Below are 27,954 nucleotides of genomic sequence, written 5' to 3' on the forward strand. Positions count from 1 at the left end.
GATTGCAGGGTTAACTGTTTTCTATGTTATATCTTGTCAGTTATAGAATCAAACTGACTGGCACGCCCGGTATTTCTAAGAATTAGGTCCTGCACTGGAATGGTCTAAGATTGATTCCCGGGTCTTCGTGTGTGACACGTTGATTGTTATTTTCAGCGTCAACACTTATCAGCCGGTATATGGGCATGAGGCAGTACTCCCGTGGGAAAATAACATTGGCTCCAGGAGATTGATGTTGCAAGATCAATTGACAGCCGATGAATACTATAATCTCATGATGGACGAGTCGGAGGAAGTTGCCCAATCCCGGTTAAGGGCGCTAGAAAAGATAAAAGAAAACAAGGCTCGAGTGTTAAGGCACTACAACAAGAAAGTCAAGCCGAAAACTTTCGAAGAAGGTGAATTGGTATGGAAGCTGGTTTTGCCGATTGGATCCAGAGATAACATTTTCGGCAAGTGGTCACCGAATTGGGAAGGCCCCTTTCGGTTTCATAAATGTGCGCCCGGAAATGCGTATATGCTAGAGGGGCTAGATGGAGAAGTATTCGGAAGAGCGTTAAACGGGAAATACTTAAAGAGATACTATCCGACCGTATGGATAAATGCTTGATCGGCTAAAATGGATTAACGTGAAAGCCGGTACAACCGAGTATCGTCTCCAGATGGACGATGTTAATACATCGCCCTTAGACTAAAAACCTATTCCAGGATAGGACAGAAGACAAGTTACGCAGAAGTGATATCATTAAAACCAAGGGCTGCCGAGAGCCAACAGAAGTATTGGCTCATGCCAAGCGGGCCAGTCACAGAAGAAAAGTTAAGCAATTACAAGCCCAGATATACTTTCAGGGCGGCAATCGCACGCAGGCGAACATTGTCGGCCCCTTGAATAATCTTCAAGTCGTCGGCGTCGGTCCCAGCGATTGCTTTCAAGGACCGGCGACTGTGAATTGCAGCTTGGACAGCTGACTTTAAGGTTTGCTCTTGAGCAACGACGACTGATGGTAGGTTTGCTAGTTTGTTCTCCTCCGCGACGAGGTCTGCCATAACTTGGACCAACTCCGCCTCCAAAGCAGCCTTCCTCGACTGTAAGCCGGTGATCTTGGCCGATATGGCTGGCGTGGCCGACTGAAGTTCGTCCAGCTTAGTCTTCTTAGTGACGGCTTTTCCCGATCAGCCTGTACCTTCGCTTGGGCTGCGACTTGGGAGGCACGGTCTTCGATCCGTCGGCGAGCTCTCAACACCGGAAGTCTATGAATTTCAATATAGCCAGCCGAAGCGATGGCGTCGATCAGATCATCCGGCAGCTTGTCTTGTATTTCTTCGATTCTCAATCTGATCGGGCCGGCATCATTGATCAAGGCATCGATCAGGTGGTCTAGCCTGGCCAGGATATCCTAGAGTTGTGCTTTGAGATTGGTCGGTAGATCAACGGGGTCAGCAGTGTTGACTTCAGATGACTCCAGGTATTGGCCAACGTCAAACAAAAAGAAGTCACCCAAGTCCTGGAGCAGAGACGATGGATGAGCCAGAGCACAAGTAAAGCAAGGAGATAAGCTGGAAAAAATTACCTGTGCCACAGAAGCGACGTCGGCCAACTGGATAGGCGTGTTAGCAGGAAGAAGGACTTCCTCCGGGACGGGCACTGGTGTAGGATCGGTATCGGCCGGCAGGGTCGGTGAGCTGGGAGCATAAGGAAGCTATCACAAGGAAACAAAATGTTAGCCAAGAACACGAGATCGGGTGACGAAAGGATCATCGGGTGGTTACCTATGTAGAAGAAGTAGCTTGTCGAGGAGACCGACGAGCCACCATTTTTCGTTTCATGCCAAACCTCAGGGATGGGCTAGATGGCGAGGCTAGACTTGCTGGCACTGGTGCTGTAACAGTAGCAGGAGCTGGATCAACGACAGCAGACAATGCTGGGGTAACATTGGCTGCAGGACTAACGGGAGACTGCAGGGAACAAAGTTAGCAATACAATTGACAAAAACATAGATGTAGGGATGTGTTATAAGGCAATTAACCGCAGAGAAGGAAAAAGACAGGTAATCACCTGCTAACGAGTTTCGGCGTCAGAAATTTCCTCGGCAGCCGCGTCGACGGCGGCATCCAATTCGGCCAATGACGCAAGAATCGGCAAAGCCACTGCCATTGTTTTGGCCTTCTTTTTCTTCGAGGCCAAAGTAACTTTCTTACTCCTAAGAGGCCTCTTTGCTGGATTTGGTGGCCCCGAAAATTTCTTGGTATACTCGCTTGGGGAAGGTGCTCCGTGGCCCAAGGAAGGAAGAGCCAATGAGGAGTATTCAATCGGCTTGCCACTTCTGCTAACGACAGGAATTGCAATGGTGGGCTACAAAAGATAGATTCAGTAATTACAGAATAAATACACTGAGAGTAAATGGATGAATCATGTTCAGAAGTTACCTCGGTATCTGAGTACTCGTAATCGGGATCAATCCGATTGCAGAAGAAGCTGTAGAGAAGAGGTGCAGGTGCAGTTCATTCCACTAGCTGATGTAGACGTCCAGCACCACGTTTCCAAAAGAGAAGGAAGTGGTTGACCCAAAGGGGACTACTTCGGCTATTTTGCTAATTCGGTCGAATTCTAAGGCCGAGGCCACATGGCCCCTCATCTCAATTTTACCAAGGAAAAATAGGTCGGCTGGTAACTAACCACATCCCAGTTGACAGGCTATGAGAGCCGGATGGTAGAATTCATAAGACAAACTGGCCGATCGACCAGCGTGAAAACTCACTGGCAGCAAGCATGGGGTGCAGGCAAAAGAGAAATTCTCTGATGAGCACTTGTCTGTTAATACTTCTTCCAGCCTGAGTATACTTGGAACTTCGTATTCTCTGGAGTCGGGGTAGGCAAACCAAGTCTACACATTGGGATCAGGGCCTAGGTAGCAGAGCTTGAAAATGTGTGCTAAACGGACAGCTGACATCCGATGACCTAGGAAAGATGATGCCACTTCTCCATAAGACATACATCTCCGAGTCTCGACCGGCTCTGATTCTAGGAATGACAGAGAAGGGAAGCTGCGTTGGTCGAAGGCCGATAGCTCTAGAACTTTGGAGAAGTACAGTCGGAGCCATAACTGGAGGAACCACCATGGTCCAGCTACATGACCAACTGGCTGGCCGGTGGAAAGCTTGACGAAACTTGATGTAGCATGTGGTATACTGCCCCAAGCAGGTATTGACCAAGAGGCATGGGGTCTCCATCGGCTAGGTGCTCTGCTATGTTCTCAAAGTTGGTTGTTGGGCCCAGGGTTTGTCTGCAGAACACGAATCTCTCTAACCAGAGGTTAAGGAAAGCACTATGCTCCCTATGGTTGGCTGTCCCAGAGCTCTTACGATGGGAGGCAATGTATCCCGACCAAGCCCCCACATTTTTGGTCTGAAGCCGGTGCTGAAAGGTACCTCTCAAGTTTAATGGGTTTAGGGGGGTCATAACGTTTAAACCCATCAGCATTGCTAAGTCCATGAGAGTGAGTGTAAGAATCCCGTGGCCCAAGACAAAGGCATTTAAAGCATCAGACCAGAAGTAAGAGGCAGCTGCTAAAAGGGGTTCATCTTTTTCCATCTCAGATAAGCTGAGCCTTATGCAATAGTCGATGTCTAATTCTTCCCACTGGGTGCCATAACTTTTGTACATCCGATTGTACCAATCCCTCCAACCGGTCAAAGGGGTGGGGAAGGATCTGAAGGATTGGGACCAATCAGATGTGTTTAGCCTGACATTCTTAAATGGGATCCGATTGGCTTCAGAGCAGATAATTTCTATAGGATCGGGGTTTCCCATGGGCCCAAGAAAGTAAAACCTAGGGTTTGGGCTGGGAATCATGATCTGGTTTTTAAGTTGCTGAAAAGAAAACAGTGCGGGAAAGGAATCAGCTAACAGGCCGATCGATGGCATGGTGCAAAGAAAATTCGCTAACAGTAAACCCTAGATTCAGAAAACAGAGTATTCAACAGTGGAGGGAAGGAATGAGCTCGGAGTGGGGAGCTTACCTCAGGGATCTCGTACGGGGTGTCTGGCGATGAACTTGCGGATGCCATTGGTGCTAATGGAAGCTTGACGCGACGGTAGGTCTGTGTTTCTCTACGGCACGGTGGCGGTGAGTCTAGCGGTCTTGCGGGAGGAACACGGGCTCGAGGAGCAAGTGGGATGGATGAAGGAGTAAGGATCGCCGGGGCTCTGGAAGGAGAAGACAATGGTGAGAAATGGTTAAGTCTGGAAAGGGGAAAGGCTTATAACGCAAGCGGTGGAAAATGACCATTGGTACAATGCGCCAAAACAGGGATACATTGAAACTGTACCGTTGCAACAGAGTGAGCCGATGGCGGAAATCGGTTACAAAAGAGGAAATTTCGGAACAATGAATTATTCCGAAATTGGGGGGCATGTGTTAACGCCAGATTTTGACAAATCACCGTTATTGATTGAAACACGGTTAAAAGCCGAACCGGATAAGAATGATTGGATCGGCTGGAGACAGGAAGCTGGATGATTAATGACAAGGCTAGACAAGCATGTCTGCGCTAATGAGTTGTGACTGCAGAGAAGTTTAAGCGATCAATTTGATGGAACAAAAACGTGACTAACTTGATGGTTGTGTGTGACCCGGAGCGACGGTTCTACGAAGACGAAGGGACTTGAAGAAGATTTTATTTTTTGTTTTTGAGTTGTAGGAACTCCGTACTATTAAGAGGGGTCACCAGAAGCTATGCATGCATCCAAGAGTAGTTAGGGTTGAGTCTAAGTCGAGCAGAGGCTCGCTGCTGTTTTTCGCAAGCAGCATGGACCGGACGGTCCGGCCCCGTGACCGAACAGTCCGGTGCCAGGACGGTCCGGACCCTAGTCCAGCTCCTCCTCTAAGTGAGTAAGCCAAGTGTCGACCGGACGGTCCGACTCCCTAGCCGGACAGTCCGGTTAGGTTTCTTTTCCAATGGCTAAGTGACGTCTGCCAGCCTATAAAAGGGGCTCTTGAGATCTAGCCTATAAAAGTTTAGTACCTCTCAAGCCTCCCCACTAACCCAAAACACCTCCTAGAGAGATTAATCGTTGGATCATGTCTTAGAGAGAGTGTTAAGGATAGTGAGTGATAGAGTGTTCATTCTCCTGCGTTGATGGATGCATGTGGAGTCGGTGCCTATTACTCTTGGAGATTGATCTCCTAGACGGATAGGCGTCGCCCCTGAGCTTTCGATTCGTGTGGATCGCCCGGCAGCAAGTTGTGAAGGTTGGTGCCTAACCTCCGTAAGGAAATAGGTAAGATTGATAGTGGATTCTTGTGCTTTCTCATAGAGGACTGCAGGGTAGAGCGGATTGTAACCTAGGGCTGGCAAGCCGCCTTGATCTTGACCTTGGTGGTCGATCGAAGGGGTTGCTAGTCCTTAGGTGTAAATTCAGAGACACGTGTTGGCCTTGTGGGAGGAAGCCAAGAGAGGAAAAGGATCGAGAGAGATCCTGCTCGTAGGAGCGCCTCAACGGAGATTAGGATCGAAAGATTCGAACATCGGGATAAATCTCTCGTGTCTTCATTCTTGTGATTTCTGTGTTCTGTTTGTTCCTGCGATCTTTCTGCTTTTATTTTCCACACACTATCACAGCACATTCTCAGGAACATCACCGAAAAAGCATACTGTCATGTCTGCATTTTTAACTAACCAGATGGTCAGGTGTTCTAACCAGGACGGTCCGGCCAGAGCTCTCGGCCCAACCCGAGAGTGCTGACCAGACGGTTCGGCCCTTACTGACCACTGCGATTTGAAAGAATTTTCAGGACACCTATTCACCCCCCTCTAGGATGTCTCTCTGGGACTTCAATTGGTATCAGAGCGTATTCTTCTGAAAAGGCTTAAAAGCTTGAAGTGATCTAAGATGGGAGACAAGACTAGCGACGTTTCCAACAACAACCGTAAAGATGAAGATGGTGGAGAAGGCTCTACCAAAAGGGGAGCCTCTATTGAGTTTGATTACTCTCATGGGCACCTCAATGTAATAGATTGCAGAAGTGCATGACCACGTCGAGTGATTGAGGAGTCAATCACGAGAAAAGTAATCTATCAAAGATCGAGTGAATGATTAAGCTATTAAAATGATGATATATGTTTCGCCTTGTGCTTAATCAATATCATATAGTAAAGGGACTCAAACATTAACATGTCATAGGTTCAACCGATGTGATCTTTATGTATACTCGACACGTCATTATTTTGAGAGGTTGGTTTTCACATTTTTAGACCTACTTCCTCAGGCTTTCTAGGGTTTTGATTCCTCTCCCATAGTATTTGTACATGTTATTTCGAGAGCTTATTTGTGCATGTTAGTGGGCATATTTGGGTATTTTGAGTGTTGTGAAAAGTATGATTCATCTTGGAGGGTACATCTAGCCAATTCGAAGATCGACCTCGAGGGTACATCTTGAAGCTCATTGCTCTTATAGGTTGTACTTCTAGCCAATTAGATGCCGCCCACGTGTATCTAATTGTTCTGGATAGCTCGAGTGAGTTTTTATGATTTTGCCTCAACTCTGTAAGGAAAAGAGATAACTTTAGTAGAAATTAAGCTCGGTCCTAGAGGTTTATATGTAGAGCAAGTTTCATTACAGGTACTACCTCGTTGCCATTGCATGGACCTAGGTGGTCACTCGGGAATAGAGATTTGCCTTGGCAGTTACTTGAAAGCCTTGGCGATTACTTGAAAGCATAGGCCTCTTCCATGATGCAAGCTTGGTGAAGCTTGGGATCAAGTGCAATTTGACTTCTTGTAGTTGCTCAATGAGGAGTAGGATCTTCATGATGCGAACTTCAATGAAAAATCATGTCTCTTGCATTATCTTTATAATTTCCTTGCTTGAACTTGTTTATGCTTTGTATCCTATTGTTTACCTGCCTGAGATCTTTTTTCATATGTGAGAGTTGCCTTGGTTGCATCCTTATTGGGAGACTGAACCAAGGGATTGGAATTTCTTATCGTAGAGATCAAAAGTTTCTATCAGCCAACCTTGTCTGCGAAACAGAGAATGTTGATTGGAAGTTCCAATTGTTTTGATCAGAAGTTCTAGTAAGTAATTTAATTCCACATCTAAGTTTTTCTAGAGACGTCTATTCACTCCCACTCTAGACGACTCAGTGGTCCTTTTAAATTCAGCCTTAGCTTGTGGAAAAATAATAGTTAAGCATTTTTTTTGCCTTTCGTAGATAAAAGGTTATCTCTGTCTTTGAATGATTTTTAGTTCTTAGTCAAGCTAGGATTTTATAATTTGCAGTTGTTTGTCTGACAACTTCTATAATAATTGGTTGTAACTTCATTGAACCAAAGGCTGGAATGAGTTCGATTATTAACAGAAAGGAGCTTTTGCAAATTTGCCACTAGTTTTTTTTGCAGGATACCACACTTGAATGACAGTTCTGGTGGAAATTTGTCAATTTTTAGTGGCAGTTATGTAATAATAATTTTAAACCGATGGCAAATTTAATTGCCCCTAAAAGAAAAGGTTGAATCTTTCTTGGTGTTTAGAATCTCATAAATTTAGAGCAAATGTTCGCACCAACGACGTATCCAAGATTTCAAGTAGAGGTGGTCCAACTTATATAACTTTTTTATTGTCACAAATATAGTATACAATATATAATAGAAATATAAAATGAACAAAGTGTATTTTACATATGTTAATAAATGATATTTTTCTCCTATTTTCATTTTTTTCTATATACATATGTATGCAGGGCTTAACCTAGGATTTTTTGGGTGGTCTATGTGCACCCCTAGTTTTCAGTGAATAGGTAGCACACAAAATGACAAAAGTTTTAATGAAAATGGCTATACAGTATATTTGCTCTAGCTCCACACAAGTTAGGGCAAAATGGGATCCTATGACATTACTTTCCCCATCATAGAGGTTGACATGTGAACCCCATAGCCATCAGCCCATATGTTAGCCACCAAGTCAGAGAAAAGTTAAGTGAGAGTAACTTCGTCCGCTACTAGCTACATCCCCTCCTATCCCCCACCTTTGCTTTTTCCTTTTCCCCTTCTAGCTTGAGCTATTTATGTTTTTGCAATTTCTGCTAGGGTGACATCTACTAGTTTAGCAATCTTGTATTTATGACTTGTGACTTATGATCTATATACAATAGACACATATGGTGACAAGTTGTCAAAAGTCATATCTAAGAGGAAAAAAATTAAATATTTTCCTAGCTCATGCACAAACTAGACAGACGCCAATGACGGACCTCACCGATGCCGAATCGAGTCTGCTCAGAGGCACAAACGGTCTTCAAACATGATCGCGAAAACCGTCGCGATTACCGTGATTATTGATACCGTAATTATCGATACCGTAAAAACCATCGTGATTACCATCCCGAACCGTGATAATCATGTAATATCATGGTGATTTGACCATCAAAACCACGACGGTATAATTCAATTTTTAAAATTAATTTTATATGGTTTTTCCATGATTACGGGGATAATCGCCTACCGTGCTTCCGGGAGCCACAAAACGAGAAACCCTCGTCCCACCGCTGTCTAGGAGTAGCAGGATGCTTCTCCTTAAATCCTTTTGCGTCGGCTTCCGCCTCTCACGCCGTGGGCCAATCCACCTACTCCACCGCTCTCGCCGCCGCTGCCGCCTCCTCCTCTCCGTCCTCCCTCAGGCCGCCATGGGTTCTGTGGCCGGCGACACCGCCCGCCTGTCCTACCCGCCGGCCCGCCGCGACGATTCCGTCGTCGACATGTACCATGGGGTCCCTGTTGCCGACCCTTACCGCTGGTAAGTACAACCTTGCTTCTCCTTCCCGAGGGTGGCCTTCCTTCTGTTGGCTGCTTATGCTGTGCGATGCGATGCGTGCGCAGGCTGGAGGACCCAGAGTCGGAAGATACCAAGGAATTCGTGGCCAGTCAGGCGGAGCTAGCGGAGTCTGTGCTCGCCGGCTGCGCCGACAGGGAGAACCTTCGCGGTGAGGTCACTCGCCTCTTCGATCATCCCCGCCACGGGGTGCCGTTCCGCCGCGGGTACAAGTACTTCTACTTCTACAACTCCGGACTTCAGGCCCAGAGCGTGCTCTACGTGCAGGTACGCCATCAAACTCAGTGAAAAATTCAGAGCCATCATGCGGCAGATCTAAGGTCTGGAGCTCTGCGGGATATGCAAGCCAGATGACGTGAAAGTAATTGCAGATGGGATTTTTTTTTTTAGATTTGGTCAATGTAAATCTTTCACATTATAGTTACATGCTCTAGCAACTGAGGCTATTTTAGTTGGTGAATATTCAATGCACATCCCTACTGTCTAAGCTGGAGCTTCCTTTGCTTGGCCGCTTGCAAGTCTATTTCTTCTTGATTAAATCGAATCTAATTTATAAAATAGTATGTTTAGTTCTGCAATAAAATTCAGCGCTAAATCTGTAGTTATGAAATTGTTTTGTCGGTCTGCTGGTAGCTTTGTGAAATTTAGTCATTCTTTTCCAACCTATGCAATGTGTCAAGTTGGGCAAGATTAAAATATAGACAACTGTGCTTGTGTAATATTGCCATGGGCATGTTTGGTTTATTTGCCCACATCCCACCCTCACTTAGGCAACCTTCTTTACCCCCTCTTCCCAGCCTATATTCTCTTGTTTCTGCACGTACGCTTCCTGAACTGCTAAACAATATGTTCTTTACAAACATTTTCTGTACAAAAGTTGTTTTTAAAAATCACATCAATTCATTTTTCAAGTTTTTAAGCTAATAATTAATCAATCATATACTAATCTGTTCCGGTGGTTCCTAACCCAACAAAGAACATGGCCTTAGCCTTGATGAGCAACATTAATGGGTGTTTGTTTCCACTTTGATTTTAGGCAAGGTGGTCCACCCTAGCAAGTAGGCTAGCAAAAGAACCAAACACACTGTACATAAAAATGTACCCTGTGAGACTGTTCAAATCTCATGGTTAAGTTTGACAACTTTGAGCAATACCGCATCTTTTGCTTTCTCTGTGATATTCATGCTTTCAATTTCTCATAAGATGATTTGGGGTTCTCACTACATAAAATATACAAATGTGTCCACATAATTCTTTGCTGTTTTTTCTTTTAGAGTACCATTTTGTTTATGTTTGAACTGTCTCCAACATAATCCTATTGATGTGATGAAATGGTAGATTGAATATAGCATATACTTATGTGATGATGGATTGATGGTATTCAGGATAGTTTGGATGGGGAGGCAGAGGTTCTTCTGGATCCAAATACACTAAGCAAGGATGGGACAGTGGCTCTTTCAACATATTCTGTTAGCAAGGATGGCAAGTACATTGCTTATGGCCTAAGTGAAAGTGGCAGCGATTGGGTCACTATTCATGTCATGAATGTTGCTGATAAAGAACCATTGTCTGACAAATTGTCTTGGGTGAGCAGTTACAGCTTGTCACTGTTATTTGGAATTGTACTGCATACGTTTCACCTATTGGTTCTTAAAACCAAATCCGACATATGTGTTCTATCAATTAATGGTGCAGGTGAAATTCACATCTATCAGTTGGACCCATGATGGGAAAGGTTTTTTCTATGGTCGATATCCTGCACCCCGGTAGGTTAATGAACTAATTTTTTCTCCTAATATTATACTTGTTTCTTAGTTTCTCCCATTCCTTTTGTTAGAGAAGTAGAATTGGATGCTGGAACTGAAACAAACATTAATCTTAATCATGAGATATATTACCATGTGGTGGGGTCGGATCAATCAGAGGATATATTGTGCTGGAAAGATCCTGAACATCCTAAGTATACCTTTGGTGTGTCGGTCACAGAGGATGGAAAGGTAAAAATACTTGTACACGCTATTTAATTCTTCGTTCATCTTTTGGATGTATCAACTTGATTCCTTTACTTCTATGGTTGGTGCAAAGAATATTCTACATTCTAGTTTAATGATAGGATAATTTTATTACAAAGCATATCTGGGGTCATCTTAATTCTTGAGTGATCAGTAGTTTTTGGTATGGCCTTCGACATGTCTATAAAGATTACATTAATCATATAATGGATTTTCCAAATCAACATGCATGCATGCATAGTACAAGTTGCACAGACAACAGTATTATTTAAGTAAATAGTAGGAGAAACATGTTCTTGAAGATGCATGTCTTGCTCACATTGGCTAACCTGTCATGAACCTACAACTTTTTGTAACCTTACAAATACCTGTTGTCAAAGTGAAATAAACAAACAATATGAAAAAAAAACAAAGCTCAAAATTGATTGAAATTTCACAGTAGCAATGTTATGGCTCACAGTTTTATATGAATTGCAAAAGAACAACTCAAATCCAAGGTCTTGAGAAAAAGTTATGGCCCTTCAAAATATATTTGGCTAAAACAGCAAAAATGATTGCCTACCGAGTTTGGAAACCCCATTTCATTAGAATTTGAATAATTCTATTCCATCCATCTCAAAATATAGCTACTTCTAAAATTTAAATTTGTCCCAAAATACGACGACTTCTCCACCTACCTCCTAACCTCAACCAATCACAACCCTTCCCCATTTAATTTCTTGACCTATTTTCTCATATGAACCAATCAATACTATCTATCATCTCAACCTTAATCTCTCCAAAAAAATGACATAATTAGTTATATCTTGAGATGCAGGGAATAGAGCATTTTTTTTGAGGAACGGGAATAGAGCATTTATGTGCAGAGTTTCTATATGACAGGGAGTATAGAATGTGATGGACAACCTGTTTGTTTTAAACCACCTCAAGTTGAGCTATCATGAATTAGTTTTTGATTTTGAAATTAAATGAATTTTCAATGTAAACATAATTGATTTTCTGATCTTTGTTGGAGTTAAATATTCCCTTTAGTTTATTGCATTAGGAAGAAATTTTCGTGGTGGATGGTGCAGTAGAGTATCTCTTCACATATATAAATAATGAATTATATCCACGACTTCTATATTGCCTCTAAAAATGGTTCTCTCATAACCTCATCTTTTGTTGTTAGTACATCATACTAGGTATTCATGAAGGTTGTGATCCTGTCAATAAGCTGTACTACTGCAAAATTTCTACTCTTGCTCAAGGGATAGAGGGTTACAAAGAATCCAAGGAGAATCTTCCATTTGTCAAGCTTATAGACAACTTCGATGCCCAATATGAAGTTGTGGCAAATGATGGTGATGAATTTACATTTTTGACCAATAGAAATGCTCCTAAGAACAAGCTTGTAAGAGTAGATATCAAGAAGGAAGAATTGTGGACTGATATTCTTCCTGAGCATGAAAGAGATGTGCTTGAGTCAGCTGATGTGGTTAATGGTAACCAGTTATTGGTGTGTTATATGTCAGATGTTAAGCATATACTTCAGATAAGAGACCTTGTAACTGGGAACTTGCTTCATAAGTTGCCTCTAGAGATTGGTTCTGTTTCAGAGATCTCCTGTAGACGGGAAGACACAGAAGTCTTTATTGGCTTCACAAGCTTTCTTTCCCCTGGTATTATTTACAGGTGTAACCTCACAGCTGCAATCCCAGAAATGAAGATATTTCGTGAAATTTTGGTTCCTGGATTTGATCGAACAAAATTTGAGGTTAAGCAGGTAGATGCCATCTCTGTCTTAGTTTGCTAATGAATCTAGACACACATAAGACTTTCAAGCCCTTGCCAAGATTCATATGGATGCTAATGAATCTAGACGCATATACAAACCGTAGACATTGATCAATGGATTAATCTAAGTAAAGTTAAAATGTCAGTATGAAATGGAGGGAGTATATCATTTTCTATAAAAAGAATACTAGTGCACTTTGTAAAAAAAAAAGGTGATTTCTAACTATTTGGTAACTATTTTTTTTCCAGATTTTTGTCAATAGTAAGGATGGAACCAAGATTCCCATGTTCGTAATGTCAAACAAAGATATTGAACTTGATGGGTCACATCCAACTTTGTTATATGGTTATGGTGGATTCAACATAAGTCTTACTCCTTCTTTCAGTGTTAGTCGTGTTGTTTTATGCAAGAACATGGGTTTTGTTGTCTGTGTTGCAAACATTCGGGGAGGTGGAGAATATGGGGAAGAGTGGCACAAAGCTGGAGCACTCGCAATGAAACAAAACTGTTTTGACGACTTCATTGCCTGTGCTGAACTACTCATTTCTGCTGGTTATACTAGTTCCAGGCAGTTATGTATTGAAGGTGGAAGCAATGGTGGTCTTCTGATTGCTGCTTGTGTTAATCAGGTCTGTATACTTCTCTGGTCAAAGTTGTTTTATACCCCCTTAGTGAAAAAATGCTATTTAATTTTTAAAAAAATGCCTAAGACTGACTTCAACCATTAATTTCGAACAAAACATATTCATAATATCTGCAGAATCAGCATTTTATGAAAGCTCTTTGAAATGTGAATATGCTGATAACTTTTATGCACCAAATGCAATTGTAAATTGACCTAATTGTTGGTTAAAATATGTAAAATTTGACTTTTTCAGAATATAATTTGCCTTGTAGGATACTATTGTGATGTCCTGCATAAATTTGATTTCTTCTGTGTTGCAGCGGCCTGATCTCTTTGCGTGTGCTCTTGCTCATGTTGGTGTAATGGACATGCTCCGTTTTCACAAGTTCACTATTGGTATTTCTTTTCGTTTTCCTGTGTATTATCTTTGTTTACGTGAGTATTGATAATATTATCATTTATCAGTGGATGCTTGATGTTTTTTATAGGTCATGCCTGGACTACAGATTATGGTTGTTCAGATAATGAAGAAGAATTCCACTGGCTTATCAAGTATGGAATTTCCTTTATTCCCAACACCACATTTACTAGAATATGTTTCTGTCAATGTTCATTGCTAACGATTGCTGGTCTATTGGGCCATGCAGAATTGCAGTTTCATAATTCCAGTTTCAGAATTATCTGTGCTGTTCAGATCTTATAATAAGAGTACAGTAATTCTTAAATGTCACATGTTTTCTTCATTGTTCCTGATTACCCTGAATATTCCTAGACAAAAATCTTGTGCATACATCAACCCACGAGTCCAACATATGTATCTAATATTTCCAGTGATAATATTTCCTATCCAATTTTCAGCATTCCAAAACTCTTGTTGGTCATTCAGTAACAGGGTGCTCTCAGCAAGTACTTCCCATTTTCCGAAGCCACATTATATCTTCAGTGTTTTATTTGATGTATTACACATGTATTCTGTACTGATGGACATAAATACTACTAGATATTCTCCCCTTCATAACGTGAGGAGACCTTGGGAGCAAAGTTTTGGTAGCGGTTGTCAGTATCCAGCAATCATGCTGTTGACTGCTGATCACGACGATCGTGTTGTGCCATTGCACTCGTTGAAGTTGTTAGCAGTAAGTCACATTTCTTTATTCCATTTCTCTGCATTTTCATTTGAATGCAAAGCGACCAGTCCACAACAATTGTTTTGTTAGTAGCATTCTTATTCTCTGGTACCTTAGCGCTAACCATATTAACTGAAAAATTCACAATAATATTTAAATGTACTGTAACAATGCTCTTGTTTATTTCTTGCTTAAGGAATAGATATGCATCCGCATATATGGGATGACCTTATCTTTCACATAGACCTTTGTTCAAAACCCACCTGATGAAGCCAATGCAATTACTTAACCCGCCCTCCACTTAGAACCCAAGCCCAAACCAAATCAGTAGGTCTGACTCATTTCCCATAAGATTTACCGGCCTGAATCTTCCTCCAATATATTGTCCATCATGCCAGTAATGATTACCGCACCATGCCACTTAAGAAAAATTTGAAGACATTGCGTACTGGCCTTTCGGGAAGTACTGGGATGGAATGGACATTTCATGCCTCTATTGACAGAAGTTGTCAGGAACAAAAAAAATCATGACGATGGATAAATTGCACAAACAGTAAGAGGAAAATTTTGATTGTGAAGTAAATGGACAGGGGTCACTTTGTTGTAGAGACCAAAATTCTTTCAGATGTTACTGCCTACTGGTACTGAAAAGGTTTAATCAGACGGTGATGATGTATATTTATTTTGATACCTTAAACTGCTGTTTGTTGTTCTAAGCATTGTGACTATCAAAAGATGATACAGGAGTCGTTTGATTTACATAGTATGATTTTTGACCTCTTTAGTTTTATATTCTCACCTGTTTGCTTTGCTTCTTATTCAGACATTGCAGTATGTCTTGTGCACTAGCATTGAGGACCCACCACAGGTCAATCCGATTATTGGTCGCATTGACCGCAAGTCAGGGCATGGAGCTGGCAGACCAACTAAAAAAATGGTTTGTGCAATTTTACATGTCCTGCTATAGATCCATAGTAATACCTGTGTTGTCAATGTAGATTCATATTATCATATTTGTGATGCTATTTGCAATATATATTATTTCAGATTGATGAGGTCGTGGATCGATATAGCTTCATGGCAAACATATTAGGTGCTTCATGGACGGAATGATTGATTTTGTCCTTCATAAGGCGGAGATGGTGAGTAGTGGTCAATGCAATGGTGCATGCAATCCCATAAAAAAGGCCCCCTTTGGAACGAAGGATTTGTGGATGAATTGTGTAGTGTTCAAATCCTATAAAAATACTCTTGTTTGGTCCTTTGGAGCGAAGGATTGAATCCTTCAAAATCAAATGAAATTCCTTTGAAATGGCTCAATGCATGAATATTGTATAAAGGAAAGTTAGCATGAGTTTTAACTTTTTGGAAAATTTCCTTTTGAGTCTCTCCGCAAATTGCTGTTTTTTTTTTCTTCCTTTGGCCTATTCAAACGATCGATTGTATTTATTCTTTTCAAATAAAGGAGCCCAAAACAAACCCTCCAGACAAACATGTGTTCTTGTAATTTAATTATAATTTTAATGTTACGACCTCTGAAAGTTACAACTTCTTTGTTACATTCCCTTGCACGAGGGGTTTCCTAGGTAAGTTAAATTTGATTAAAGAAAAATGTGTATTTGTTACGTTCCCAACTCAAGCAGGAGACGAGAGAAAGGAATTGGGAGGAAGAAGGATAGGGAAGCAGTCAGATCGTGTTTGCCTAGGATCTTCACAGTGGGGTAACATGTTAACATGTCAAGTGGCTCAACTTTGTGAGCTCAACATGCATTCTATTGGCTCAAAATCATCGCTCTGCCAAATCACACGCCTCTGCACGAACGTCTTTGTCAAGTGTCGAGGAAAAACAGCAGGTGCACACTGTGGGGGGCGTGCCCTCGTCGCCAAGCCGAGCTGCCCGAGCTCCGGCCGCGAGCCACCCAGAGCCTCGGCCGCCGTGCCTTGATCTGTCGCCGTCGCTGCACCTTGAGATCCACCGCCGGCACACCTCCATCTGTCGTGTCGCCGCCTTGAGATCCACCGCCAGCACGCCTCGATCTGTCGTCGTCGTGCCTCGATTCCTACCGCTCGCCGTGGTGCCTCGATCCGTTGGCGTGCCTCGATCTGTCGTCGTCGTGCCTCGATTCCTACCGCTCGCCTTGAGAAAAGCTTGCACTGTGAGAGCCCTTACAAGCTCGATGTCTTCCTCTCTGCCTCTATTTGTTCTATAGTGCACATATTTTGCTCATCGTATATTTTTCATTTATCATTCTTCAACAATGGCTAGAAATATCCCCTCAACATCGAATAACCAGAATACAGCGGCACTCTCTCGTTAGATCGTGTTGCTCCCTCTCCCCTAATTTGTGCTCCACTCCCAATCCTCGCATGACATCTCACACCTCCCTCCCGTCCTCACTCTATCGCCACTGCTCTTCTCCCTCAAGCCATCTCCACCTCCAACACCGCTTCCTCAAGCCCACCACCTCCCTCCTGTCCTGACTAGGCCTGCTTGTGGGCTAAAATCTGATTCAAATCCATCCCAACTCATCTCATCATCAAGTAGCCCACCATACCAATCCGTAATTCCTCTCCTCCTAGACCCAAACCAAACCAAACCAGCCCACTTTGGATTTCAAAGCAACCCACCCTAAACCATTATACAAAATGCATTGAATCCACTCAACCAAAATGGATTTGATCCATGGATCGACTTTGCGTTGTACATCAAACATTGAACATAATTCACACTATCTCCAAATCCCCTGAAGGTTTATTATAACAACACTTAATGCCTTGTATATCTTGTAGGTGTCGACGCTCTTGTTGCCTGATGTGGTTTGATCTTCCAGGGGGTGGAGTACCCCTCTTGGCGCGCTCCAGGTCTCAATCACCCCTTCCCAGTGGTTCCTCTGCAACATGAACCCCTTAATGATAAGGAGTTCATGATGGACATGGCCTTGGGGATGACCAAGGATCCCTTGTATGATAAGGATTTTCATGATTGACATGGCCTTGGAGGGAACACCTCATATGATAAGGAATTCATGATTGACATAGCCTTGGAAGGGATGCTGATGACAAATGCACCTTCTTGAACACCTGAGTGGTGTCTATCTCGCGGGTGACGCCCTCCCCTTAGCAAGGGACTTTAAGTGACCTCTGGGAGATGTCAAGCCCCTAGGACCTAGTAATCCCTAGGGGCCTTACCTAGGTCCTCTTCGTGGATATTGATATTTTTCCTTTCGAAAAGTTGGTGAGGAATTGCTAGAGGCCTAGGGCCCTAGGAGCCCCGGGTCTAGGCCTCCAACATGACCACCTATCCATCGATCCCTACACATCTCCTTCCGGGAAGAAGTGAGGCCCTAGGTCCGGTTCCACCGACACGTGTGAAGTTGGGGTTCTAGTTCTGGCATTAATGGGTTTGTCGTGCAAGTCTAGGATTTGGGGAGTTGTTAACAAGTCATCTGTTCGGGTAAGGTTCTGTTTTCTTGTACATTTTCCTGTTTCATTCGGGTTACCGTTAAAAAGCTAGTAACTCATTTTTCAGGTTTAGCGAGAAAACAACAGAACTTCTAAGATTCATAACTAATTAATCCGAAGTTTGTTTAAGCCTATTTAATTTGCAGTGGATCAATAATTTTGTTAAGAATCTAAGTAAGATAGTTTCTTTTCCTATTTTAGTAGTCATTTGCACTATTTTTAGTGTTTTAATTATTTTCTTTAGATTTTGGCAAAACCCAATGTCCAGTCGAAGAGCCTTTAGTGGTGTAAGAGGAGGAAGTAATTGACTTACCTATGGGTGGATCAATAATAATTTTGTTAAGAACCTAAATGAGATAGTTTCTTTTCCTATTTTAGTAGCCCTTTGCACTATTTTTAGTGTTTTAATTGTTTGCTTTAGACTTTGACAAAACCCAATGTTCGGTTGAAAAGCCTTTAGTGGTGGAAGAGGAAGTAATTGACTTACCTGAGAAATTAGCAGTTGAACCATATACCCAAGGAAAGAGTTCCACCGCCTTTTGATCATATCTTATTGTCATATGTTTTAATTTCATATATTCATGTTATATTTATTTGCTAAATTGATTTGAATGGGGAATGAAAGGTAGCTAAACCTAGATGTTGCATATTCACCTAAGGATTATTGCCATGCATTTATTTGTAACCTTAGGATGTGTTATAGGAATTGCAAGATCATTAATATCCGCTATTTACATGCATATTAGCATATATGCTTAGGCCTTGGATATCAAAGACATAAATATACGTGGCTTCTTATATCTTTGATCAAATGAGATTTTGGTATTATGTACAACATGTATATGACATTTAGTCGTGAAATAAACTTGGTTTTAGACTTGGACAAGTAAGTGGTATGCATATTAAGTAGTTGTTTTCCAATGAAGGAATACTTTTCTGAGTCGATTAAGGACCGAACTTAATGCCATTTATTGTATTAATGAGTATATCTCCACATCTTCTCGTATGGGATAGCCATAATTTTCAAACACTTGATAACTAACGAAGCTGCCGAACCAATAAAAATACCTAGGAGCAGTTTCCAAATCAACCATGGATTATCCTATTCATCATAGTGAATTCTTTTATTATTTCACCCTTATTTTTAATTTTAAAACTAAACCTTCGAACCACTTATGCTATGCAAAGTCAATTTAACTAGGACTATAGCAGAATACAGATATGTGACTATGTGTTGATGTCAAAAGGTGATCTTGACGTGTTACACGCGTATGCCTGAAAGTCTTTTAGATCACTTCAGTGCAGGACCCAAATTTTTAGATTGTTTCAAACGGAAACATGAATGCCAGTCAGTTTGACCTTACAACTGACAAGACATAAAAACATGGGGAAAATATTAACCCTAAACACTCTATTGGCTAGATAGCCGATATTGCTTTAGGACTCTAGCCGATAGATAGCATTGATCGGCTCAGGAGGAATTTCATGATAGATAAATATAAAGGTACTCTATCGACTGAATTATCGATATAATAATCAAACAACTAATTGATAACCACCCAACCTAGAAGATCGGACTCAACAGAGACAGTTCTAAAAATGACCAGCTAATAGACCAGTTTATCGATTATTACACTTGCATTCCACAGTCGATAAAGCTTATTATGAATTTAAACATGATAATCTGAATTACTAACTTAATAACTAGTGCTTAACAATATCAAGCAAATTTATACATATTCAAATTAAACCTAGAAGATCGGACTAAATTAAGGCAGTTCAGTTTTAAACATGTCTATATATAAGACATAACATTGCGTAGTACTGATTATTAATTACTAACCCAACGTGTTTCATCAACTCGTTTCATTAAACCTGACAGTTCATGAGTGCTTTTATGACTAGATTGGATCAAATTAACATAGATCGTACTTAACCGAGACAATATGTAATCAAAACCAATATATTTATAGATGAATCAACAATCCGTGAGCTTAATAAACCACCCGATGAAACACTAAGATACTACTGGCTATAACTCCAGCAAAAGGACTACACAAGCATTCGATCTAATTAAAAAAACATGAAATCGGATAAACGACTAAACCGAGACAGAATCATATCTACTCAATTCATACTAATAAACCAAATCAAACTCAAGCATAAACCATGATTGATGATAAGTCATTGTTGCAAACTAGAATATAGATTGAAACAATCACAATACCTCTGATAACCATTGAATAAATCAAAATGAGTGTCAGACCAAACCGAGAAAGTCCTATCTAATCGATTCGATGGGTTGCCAAATACGAACTTACGTTGCAAAGTTGATTAACCTTGCGCCGAGAGCTCGCTCCATCGAAATATGTGGTGATGCACCGAAACGAGTTTATTAATCTGTGATTGATATCTATTACAAACTACAAACTACGGGCTTTGTATTTATACCCCTAAAACCGCTCAAATGGATACACACACGTATCTCTTAACTAATCTTAACTAATATAAACTCTATCTTTCTTAATAGAATAAATACCAAAAATAAAACTACTATTTACATATATTCGTCTCCGTGCGGACTCTATCTCTTTTCTAAATCGTTTTCCATGTGCTTCGTATCCCAATCAGACTCCTCTCCTTGTCCAATTCATCTATTACTTGGACTCAACTACCAGTCCGATCCAGCCTCCAATCATCTGTCCGACTGGCCCAATAGTCTGACTTGATCTTCAATTTTATCACCTTGCCACCGAGAGCATCTCCAATTGATTAAAATTGATACCTAAGACTAAATTTGAGAATTGAGTAAGAAAATATATCTCCAACAGGTTTCTAAAAACATTCCTAATATTTACACATGCCTAAAATTAAATCACTTGTGTCCTAAATTTAGGACAAGAATACTTGTTCCTAATATAAGTTATTCATTTAGATTTCTGTTAGAGGAGAACATAAATTTTATACCTAGTATTTTTTTAGATGAACCCAATATAAATTTTTGGAAAGCAAAATATTAACATTCTCTTGGGATGCTCCAACGGCTAAAATCCAATTTTTACCGTTGACACTATATCTATTACTTATGATAGGGCAACATTATTGATATGACGGAAACAAATAAAAGTAAATTGCTACAGAGTATAATTTTAAAATTAACAAAAATAAAATGTTTTAAAGATCATCCCTACTAGAGGTCCCGGATTCCTAATTACGCCCGTATTCTTTTGTGGGTTATGTAACTGACGTCTGTTCTTTCGTGGGTTATAAAAGCAGCGTAGTGAACGTAGCAATAGATTAATATATGATTAATTAATTATTAGTTATAAAAAACTTAAAAATTAGATTAATATAATTTTTGAAATCAACTTTCTTATATAGAGTTTTCATAAAATATCCACGTTCGGAAAGAATGGGCCCACGTATCCTACTAAGGCCTTGTTTAGTTTCCAAAAAGTTTTTTTAAAAACATCACATCGAATCTTTGGATATTTAAATAAAGCATTCTCCGCAAAAAAATAAAGCATTAAATATAGATGAACCAAAAAACTAATTACACAGTTATGTAAGAAATTGCAAGACGAATTTTTTAAAACTAATTAGTGTATAATTAGTCATAAGTGCTATAGTAACTAACATGTGCTAATGACGGATTAATTAGACTTAAAAAGATTCGTCTCGCGGTTTCCAGGCGGAATCTAAAATTTGTTTTATAATTAGACTACGTTTAATATTTTAAATGTGTGTTAAAAACCTGATGTGATGTTTTTGAAAAAAAAATTTACAACCTTAACAACCCCTAAACTCAAACCCCATCGCATCTCTTCCGCTTACTGTTTGGCACTATGAGTGTGGCATCTGACGTCGATCCCACTCGCACTACCGCAACAAAATCCAAAACCAACTAACGTCATCCCGATAGGCTGCCACCCAACGACCCCAATCCAACACGAAGACTGGTCCATCGTCACGTCACCACCCTCCTACTATACTCCGATCCGAGCCCTCACCCCTACCGGAACTGCCATCGGCCGACGGCGCGCCTCCTCCTCCCCAGTGCCGGCGCTCCTGCGCCCCTCCCCCCCCCCCCCCCCCAGGACTCTCAGGCTTGTTCGCTTGCTCTCTCCCTGCACCATGGGTTCTGACTTCAAGGCAATCCCCTTGATTGGTAAGCTCTGGGCCTCTTCTGCTTGGTAGATGGGATTCCTCCTGCGGAAGATTCAGATCCTGCTCGGCTTTGCTTCACCGCTATTTTTAACCCGCTTTGCCACCATCAGTTGCAATTAGTTTAATTGTAGTTTAATTAAGCAGGCACCGCGGCTTGTCTGCAAAAGGATCTTACACATTATAAGTCAACCGGATGCTAATAAATCTAAGCACATTACAAATATATACATTAATCCATGGATGAATCTAGGTGTGCTCAAAACATCTTATAATATGAAAGGAAACTTGATGGAGCTGATATATATTGGTACTGTGAAATCTCCATCTAAAAAATTCACCTTTTTTTTCATTTTCAGACATTAGACCACTGGTCGAAAAGATTGATGATCCGAACATGGCCAACGACAAGGATTTGCTACAAGTTATCAGAATGTTGGATGATGCCTGTAAGGAGGCTGGATTCTTCTATGTGGTAATTACTCATCTACTTGATGGTGTAAAGGCTGCTTCATACCTTTTGGAATTGATTCAGTATACAATGGGTATAGAACATGAACCCTAATGTGGTTGTGTTCTTGTATTGCATGCAATGATTTTTATATTACTATCCGAGCTATGTAATGTCCAAGTTTGTAAAAGGAAGAACAAGAAGAAGCAAAGTTATGCTGATGTTGTATGTATGTTATTATAACAGAAAGGCCATGGGATTGCTGAGTCGCTAATGAAGGAAGTTAGGGACATGACAAAGAAGTTTTTCCAGCTTCCTTACGAGGAAAAACTAAAGATTAAAATGACACCTCAGAGTGGATATAGGTGTGGTTTCTTATACATGTTTTGAGTTCCCAACATTTTTCTCCTTGTACCACGTTGGAACTTCCTACCTGAAGGACTTACCTTGTTGTCTTTGCCATCAGAGGGTACCAGAGAGTGGGTGAAAATATTACCAAGGGTAAACCTGACATGCATGAAGCAATCGATGCAAGTTTACTTTTCTCTCTTTATTTCTTTTGTCATCCATTAATTTGCTCTGAACTAATCCCTGATAAAACAAACATCACAGTGTTACACGCCTATTGAACCTGGTAAATATGGAGATCTTGCTAAACCAATGGAAGGATCCAATTTGTGGTATGTTTCCAACTCCTGAACTCTGTTTGTTCTCAACTAATATCTTATAGCATGTCATTACTTGAAATCTTTATTTACTTGACTTTGATATAAAATGGTACTGTGATTTTAATCTATTGATCATTTAGCTCATAGGAGACCTCTGTGCAATTTGCAATATTTTTGTGGAAAATCAACCTGTATTATGTCACAACAAGGTATGGCTACAGTTGTAGTTGCATATGTTGCTTCATTTTATTGTTGTTACTGAAAGCATATTAAATACTCCCTCTGTCACAAAATGTAGCAACCTAGTACTACGATTAGACACCACCTGGTACTACGAATCTAGAAAGGGAGTCATGTCCATCTAGATTTGTAGTACTAGGTGATGTAATCATAATAATAGGTTTGAAAATTTTGGAACCGTTGGAGTAGTTGGTACAAAGGGTGTGTTTGAAGGTGAGGGAAAGCGAAGATGAAAATAACTACGTAAAACAAGAAGGCTCATTGGTGAATGATTAATTAAGTATTAGTTGTTGAAAACTTGAAAATGCATCGATGTGATTTTTAAAGCAATTTTTTTTTTGCAAAAAAACACATTATTTAGCAGTTTAGAAAATGTGCTCATGGGAAACAAGAAGGGTCTTCAGCTCAACCCTCTGGCGAACAGAGTCTAAATAGAACTGTATTTATATATTTTGTAATTGCTTGCTAGCTATTACTGGAGAATTGTTCTAGACTTTGCTAGGCTGCCCTTGAGTACTTTAGGTTACATATCATTCAAAATTCAAATAACTGAATCATTTACTTTTATGCAGGCCCAAATATCCATCAGATTTTGATGTACTGCTGGAAAACTATATCAGCCTTCTACAGGGTTTACTTCTGAACTTGCTTTAAATATTTATTTATGCATGTATGTTACATATCTGTTTATCAGTTACTTACCATTGATAGTGTTTTTTATGGAAATTTTACTTCTAGATCTTTCAAGAAAGATCATGCGGGGTATGGCATTGGCATTGGGTGGGCCAGTTGATGCTTTTGAAAGTAGTATAGCAGGAGATCCGTTTTGGGTTTGCAGACTGATTGGTTATCCTGTATCAACTGATATTCCAGAAGAGCAGCGCTCTGATACTGGATGGTAAGCAAAATTTATCTACAATTTTAATTGGTACTATATCCTGCAAATTGTGTGTATTGACTAGATTCATCTGGCACTGCTTTTCTTTTACATCGGATTCATTCTACAATCAATTCAGTGGAGCTCACACAGACTACGGTTAGTACATTTCTTTCCAAAGTTCCATTAGAAGAAAACTCATACACGTGGTAAAACACATATTTGTTGCTTTGATGTATTAAGGAAAGTTTCACGTGTTTTCTTTGTTTGTTTTTTAATGTAAAAACTCAGTTGAGGTTATATCAAAACCATGGATATCATGTTTATCAATTGGTTAAATTGCAGGTCTTTTGACACTGGTTAACCAGGATGATGACATATGCGCCCTTGAGGTACTTATTTCTTCACCATCCAATTCATAGGAATAAGTCATTTCTTTGCACTCGAACTCTACTCAGATTTCAATTTTCACCCTGGACATAAAAACTGGTAACATATCACAAGATATCTGGACAAATATCATTGGTTACACTATTCAGAGATTGTTTTGATTGAGATGGTGTTGTATCTCACTGAGGTAGACCATGTTTGGCACATTTTCATGTAATTAACATATATGTCAGTCAAACTTGTCTAATAAAGTTATAGGAGCCAACAGGAAAAAACAATGTTGGGTTCAGATATGATATTTATCTTGATCTGGAAGTTATTTTGTGAAGAACAACTTATTTTGTAGAGCAAAGTGAAAATTAGATTACGAGCAAGTTCATGGGCCCAAAATGTACATTTTCCTATCTTGTATTTACCCATCACATATCACGCTTTATGTTTTACATGTGTTCATATTATGTTGAACGAAATTTTTTAGCCATTGTTTTCCTTGTAGTATTTAAGGTTTGCTGTAGACGCAATTAATAATACAACTAAACATATTCTTCTATTCTATTATGTAATTCATGCACAACATCATGGAAGTAATTTAATCTTTAACTTTGGAATTTGCTCACAGTAGTAACCAAAGGTCTAGTTTCATTGTAGCAAGCCAGAAATCTTGAATCTGATTCCACTCCGTACTTTATTGTCCTTGATCTTGATTACGAGGTTTTTGCTTGGTAGCCTTTACTCCTCACTTTATCTTAGTTCCGAAGTTATTTGCTTGCTTTTTTTCATTCTAATAAAGAAGATGGGAACTAGAATATATCGAAGATGATACTGCAATTTGTTTTTGTCAATGACAGTGCACTGGTGGTGTCTTACTTATCACTCACTGTCCACAGTTAGCCTTTAACAGGATGAACCCTACAATGTTAATCTGTTTGAAATATCTGATGAATATATTTCAGGTAAGAAACCAATCAGGTGAATGGATATATGCCAAACCAATCCCAGGAACTTTCGTTTGCAACATTGGTGACATGCTGAAGGTTCTTTTCTTCCTTTGGGACTTCACTGTTATCTTTCTTAATTGTCATCGAACATGAGACACTTACCAATTATTATCACATTTTATTAGGTTTGGTCAAATGGAATATATCAGCCAACGCTTCACCGAGTTGTTAACAACTCCCCTCATTACCGTGTATCGGTTGCTTTTTTCTATGAGGTATAGCTTGCTTGATCTCTAGTCTGGGTCCTACACATCGTTTATTTGAAGTAATTTCTCATTTGATTGTTTCTTTTCCTGAATCCAATGCCACAGTCAAACTTTGATGCTGCCGTAGAGCCGGTTGAGTTCTGCCGAGAGAAAACTGGTCTTGTTGCAAAGTATGAAAAGGTTGTTTACGGGGAGCATTTGGTTCAGAAAGTCTTGACAAATTTCGTGATGTAAAATTGTGGAAAACAAGAATGAACATGTACTCCAAGATCGGATCGCAAAATTTTATCAATAAAATCGTCATCGAACTTTAATTGTAGCAGTTGTGTCATTTGTACCTACAGTCTACTGCACTTTAGGGGCCTTGTGCACGCTAAGGGAGTCTTTGGTTGCCTCTTGTGGATACATTTTCCCATTGTTGCTAGATTAGCGGCGAGGAGGTCACGCTCAGCCGGATCAGGGCCTCAGGAGGCGACCGGTTGGAGCAACAATGCTCGAGTGCTAGTCATCGAACTAATCAATTTCTCTATGTGATTGAAAAGGTATTAGGGTTCTGATGATGTTTCCTCAAATGTATTGTGGTCCAAATTTGTTGTGTGAAAAGACGGATTCGTAAGGAGTCTCAGTATGTCATATGTCTTCATGGTATTCGGTGAATGCAATAGGTATAAGATTCTATTCAGTTTAAAGACTTTAATACACAGGGCAACTTTTGGTGCATTTTACTTGTAGTATTATACTATCAGTAAAAAAGGGTATTTTTTTTACTTTGTTAATTACTTGGTTCGCATTATTTTGTAATTTTGTTTTTTTCAATAAAGATCACAATAAAAAGGACGATATTGCCCTTTCAAATTTCCTACTACACCTAATATTATTGGTAGTATAATTTAATCATAGTCGTTCGATAAAAATAGATCAACGGTATGAATTAAATTATACTACCAGTAAAATACACTGGAGTCAGCCCTAGTACAAAAGGGAGAGTTTGTTTTAATAGCTTGGAGTCTTGAGTTTGAGTCTAAGTGTGGTGCACTCTAGGTTTCTAGGAGTAGTCTCTAAAAATGAGCTAAAACTCTGTTTTGTATTGAGCAAAAGTTCTTAGTCTCTAAAACAAGTGCTCAAAATTTCCCTAAATATGTGTGGATAGAACAGTCTAGGAGGACCACGACAATATGTTCGACCCATCATTGTCTAGCTTGACGATCATAGCTTAGCTCAGATAGTATGGATCGACGTTGGACTATCTAACTCAAGGGAGTTTTTGCAATCATGTGTTGATCAGACAAAAATCAAGTGTTGAACCAGACAATCTGTGGTTGATTGTCGAGAGTTAATCCTAAACCCTTCACAAATCTCCCGAGAGAAAATCAAGTGTTCAACACTTGATTTTTGTCCAGTCAACCTCGAAGGATTGTGAATGGTTTAGAATTCACTCTTTAGGAGAAGAATCACCTATATGAGAGTGCCTTTAGACTCTGTAACCAAAGGAAGGAACAACACTCTTTTGTAGAGTGCTCCAACGAGGACTAGTAGAGATACTAGTCCTCTCTTGCTATTACTTTCCATGCATTTACTTTTTGCTTGGCTTGTTGCTTTCTTATCTAGAATCAATAGAATTGCTAGGAGAGCCTATAGGTTATTAAATATCTGCCCTCTCTCACACACAACTTATGCAGTTGGGTTAGTTCAAAGATTTAAGTAGTTTACATGTTTATTAAAAGTCCTATTCACCCCCTCTAGGTTACCTTGATCCTTATAAGTGGTATTTGAGCCTTGCCTCTTTTGGATATTAGCTTTACCGCCTAAATAGAAACATGTTCGGGGAAAGGTTTAATCCATGCAGGGCACCCACCTTTGATAAAAAATACTATCCATATTAGAAGGCTCGCATGTCTTGCTTTTTAGAAGCTATGAGTCTTGTGTACGAAGAATGGTAACCGTTGGATATGACAATCCTCTCGATCCCTTCAATCCTAGCGAAGAGGAGGGAAATAATACAGATTACAATGCCCAAGCTAAGAATGTTGTTTATAGTACCTTGACCATTGATGTGTTTAAACCATATTAGTGATCTCCATGATGCTTATGATATATAGAAGACTCTTGAGGAGATTCATGAGGGC

At 40.2% G+C, this 27,954-nt stretch overlaps 3 protein-coding genes across 3 annotated transcripts; 2 read left to right on the forward strand and 1 right to left on the reverse strand.

The window, feature by feature from the left end:
- Window positions 1–825: 825 nt before the first annotated feature.
- On the reverse strand, window positions 826–4,068 carry LOC121055319 (predicted GPI-anchored protein 58). The gene is made up of 4 exons (XM_040527527.1): window positions 4,021–4,068; window positions 1,813–1,956; window positions 1,572–1,700; window positions 826–1,128 (listed from the first exon to the last, which is right to left on the reverse strand). The coding sequence occupies exons 1-4, from the start codon at window positions 4,066–4,068 to the stop codon at window positions 826–828; spliced, it is 624 nt and encodes a 207-aa protein (XP_040383461.1).
- A 4,492-nt stretch (window positions 4,069–8,560) lies between these two features.
- Window positions 8,561–15,898, forward strand: LOC102704448 (prolyl endopeptidase-like). The gene is made up of 12 exons (XM_006660985.3): window positions 8,561–8,795; window positions 8,879–9,098; window positions 10,217–10,417; window positions 10,527–10,597; window positions 10,669–10,828; window positions 12,015–12,608; window positions 12,869–13,249; window positions 13,566–13,641; window positions 13,734–13,797; window positions 14,246–14,381; window positions 15,196–15,309; window positions 15,420–15,898. Exons 1-12 carry the CDS (start codon window positions 8,566–8,568, stop codon window positions 15,483–15,485), a joined length of 2,313 nt encoding a protein of 770 aa, XP_006661048.2. The 5' UTR covers window positions 8,561–8,565; the 3' UTR covers window positions 15,486–15,898.
- Window positions 15,899–21,751: 5,853 nt separating this feature from the next.
- On the forward strand, window positions 21,752–26,550 carry LOC102705745 (2-oxoglutarate-dependent dioxygenase 33). The gene is made up of 12 exons (XM_006660378.3): window positions 21,752–22,002; window positions 22,358–22,473; window positions 22,696–22,814; window positions 22,916–22,979; window positions 23,062–23,129; window positions 23,930–23,988; window positions 24,096–24,255; window positions 24,374–24,393; window positions 24,580–24,626; window positions 25,578–25,658; window positions 25,748–25,837; window positions 25,934–26,550. Exons 1-12 carry the CDS (start codon window positions 21,969–21,971, stop codon window positions 26,060–26,062), a joined length of 987 nt encoding a protein of 328 aa, XP_006660441.1. The 5' UTR covers window positions 21,752–21,968; the 3' UTR covers window positions 26,063–26,550.
- The last annotated feature ends 1,404 nt before the right edge of the window (window positions 26,551–27,954 follow it).

This window comes from Oryza brachyantha, chromosome 9, assembly GCF_000231095.2.
Source record: "Oryza brachyantha chromosome 9, ObraRS2, whole genome shotgun sequence".
Classification (NCBI taxonomy): Eukaryota; Viridiplantae; Streptophyta; class Magnoliopsida; order Poales; family Poaceae; genus Oryza; species Oryza brachyantha.

What these genes read in the sequence shown, in the direction of transcription:
- LOC102704448 (XM_006660985.3), top strand. Translation starts at nt 8,566, where the DNA reads ATGCTTCTCCTTAAATCCTTTTGCGTCGGCTTCCGCCTCTCACGCCGT. An exon ending in GTTGCCGACCCTTACCGCTG is followed by an intron (nt 8,796 to 8,878) that starts GTAAGTACAACC and finishes ATGCGTGCGCAG; the next exon opens with GCTGGAGGACCCAGAGTCGG. An exon ending in TGTCTGACAAATTGTCTTGG is followed by an intron (nt 10,418 to 10,526) that starts GTGAGCAGTTAC and finishes TTAATGGTGCAG; the next exon opens with GTGAAATTCACATCTATCAG.
- LOC102705745 (XM_006660378.3), top strand. Translation starts at nt 21,969, where the DNA reads ATGGGTTCTGACTTCAAGGCAATCCCCTTGATTG. An exon ending in AGGCTGGATTCTTCTATGTG is followed by an intron (nt 22,474 to 22,695) that starts GTAATTACTCAT and finishes TTATTATAACAG; the next exon opens with AAAGGCCATGGGATTGCTGA. An exon ending in CTATATCAGCCTTCTACAGG is followed by an intron (nt 23,989 to 24,095) that starts GTTTACTTCTGA and finishes TTTTACTTCTAG; the next exon opens with ATCTTTCAAGAAAGATCATG.
- LOC121055319 (XM_040527527.1), bottom strand. Translation starts at nt 4,068, where the DNA reads ATGGCATCCGCAAGTTCATCGCCAGACACCCCGTACGAGATCCCTGAG. An exon ending in CCCCGTACGAGATCCCTGAG is followed by an intron (nt 1,957 to 4,020) that starts GTAAGCTCCCCA and finishes TGTTCCCTGCAG; the next exon opens with TCTCCCGTTAGTCCTGCAGC. An exon ending in TTGGCATGAAACGAAAAATG is followed by an intron (nt 1,701 to 1,812) that starts GTGGCTCGTCGG and finishes TCCTTGTGATAG; the next exon opens with CTTCCTTATGCTCCCAGCTC.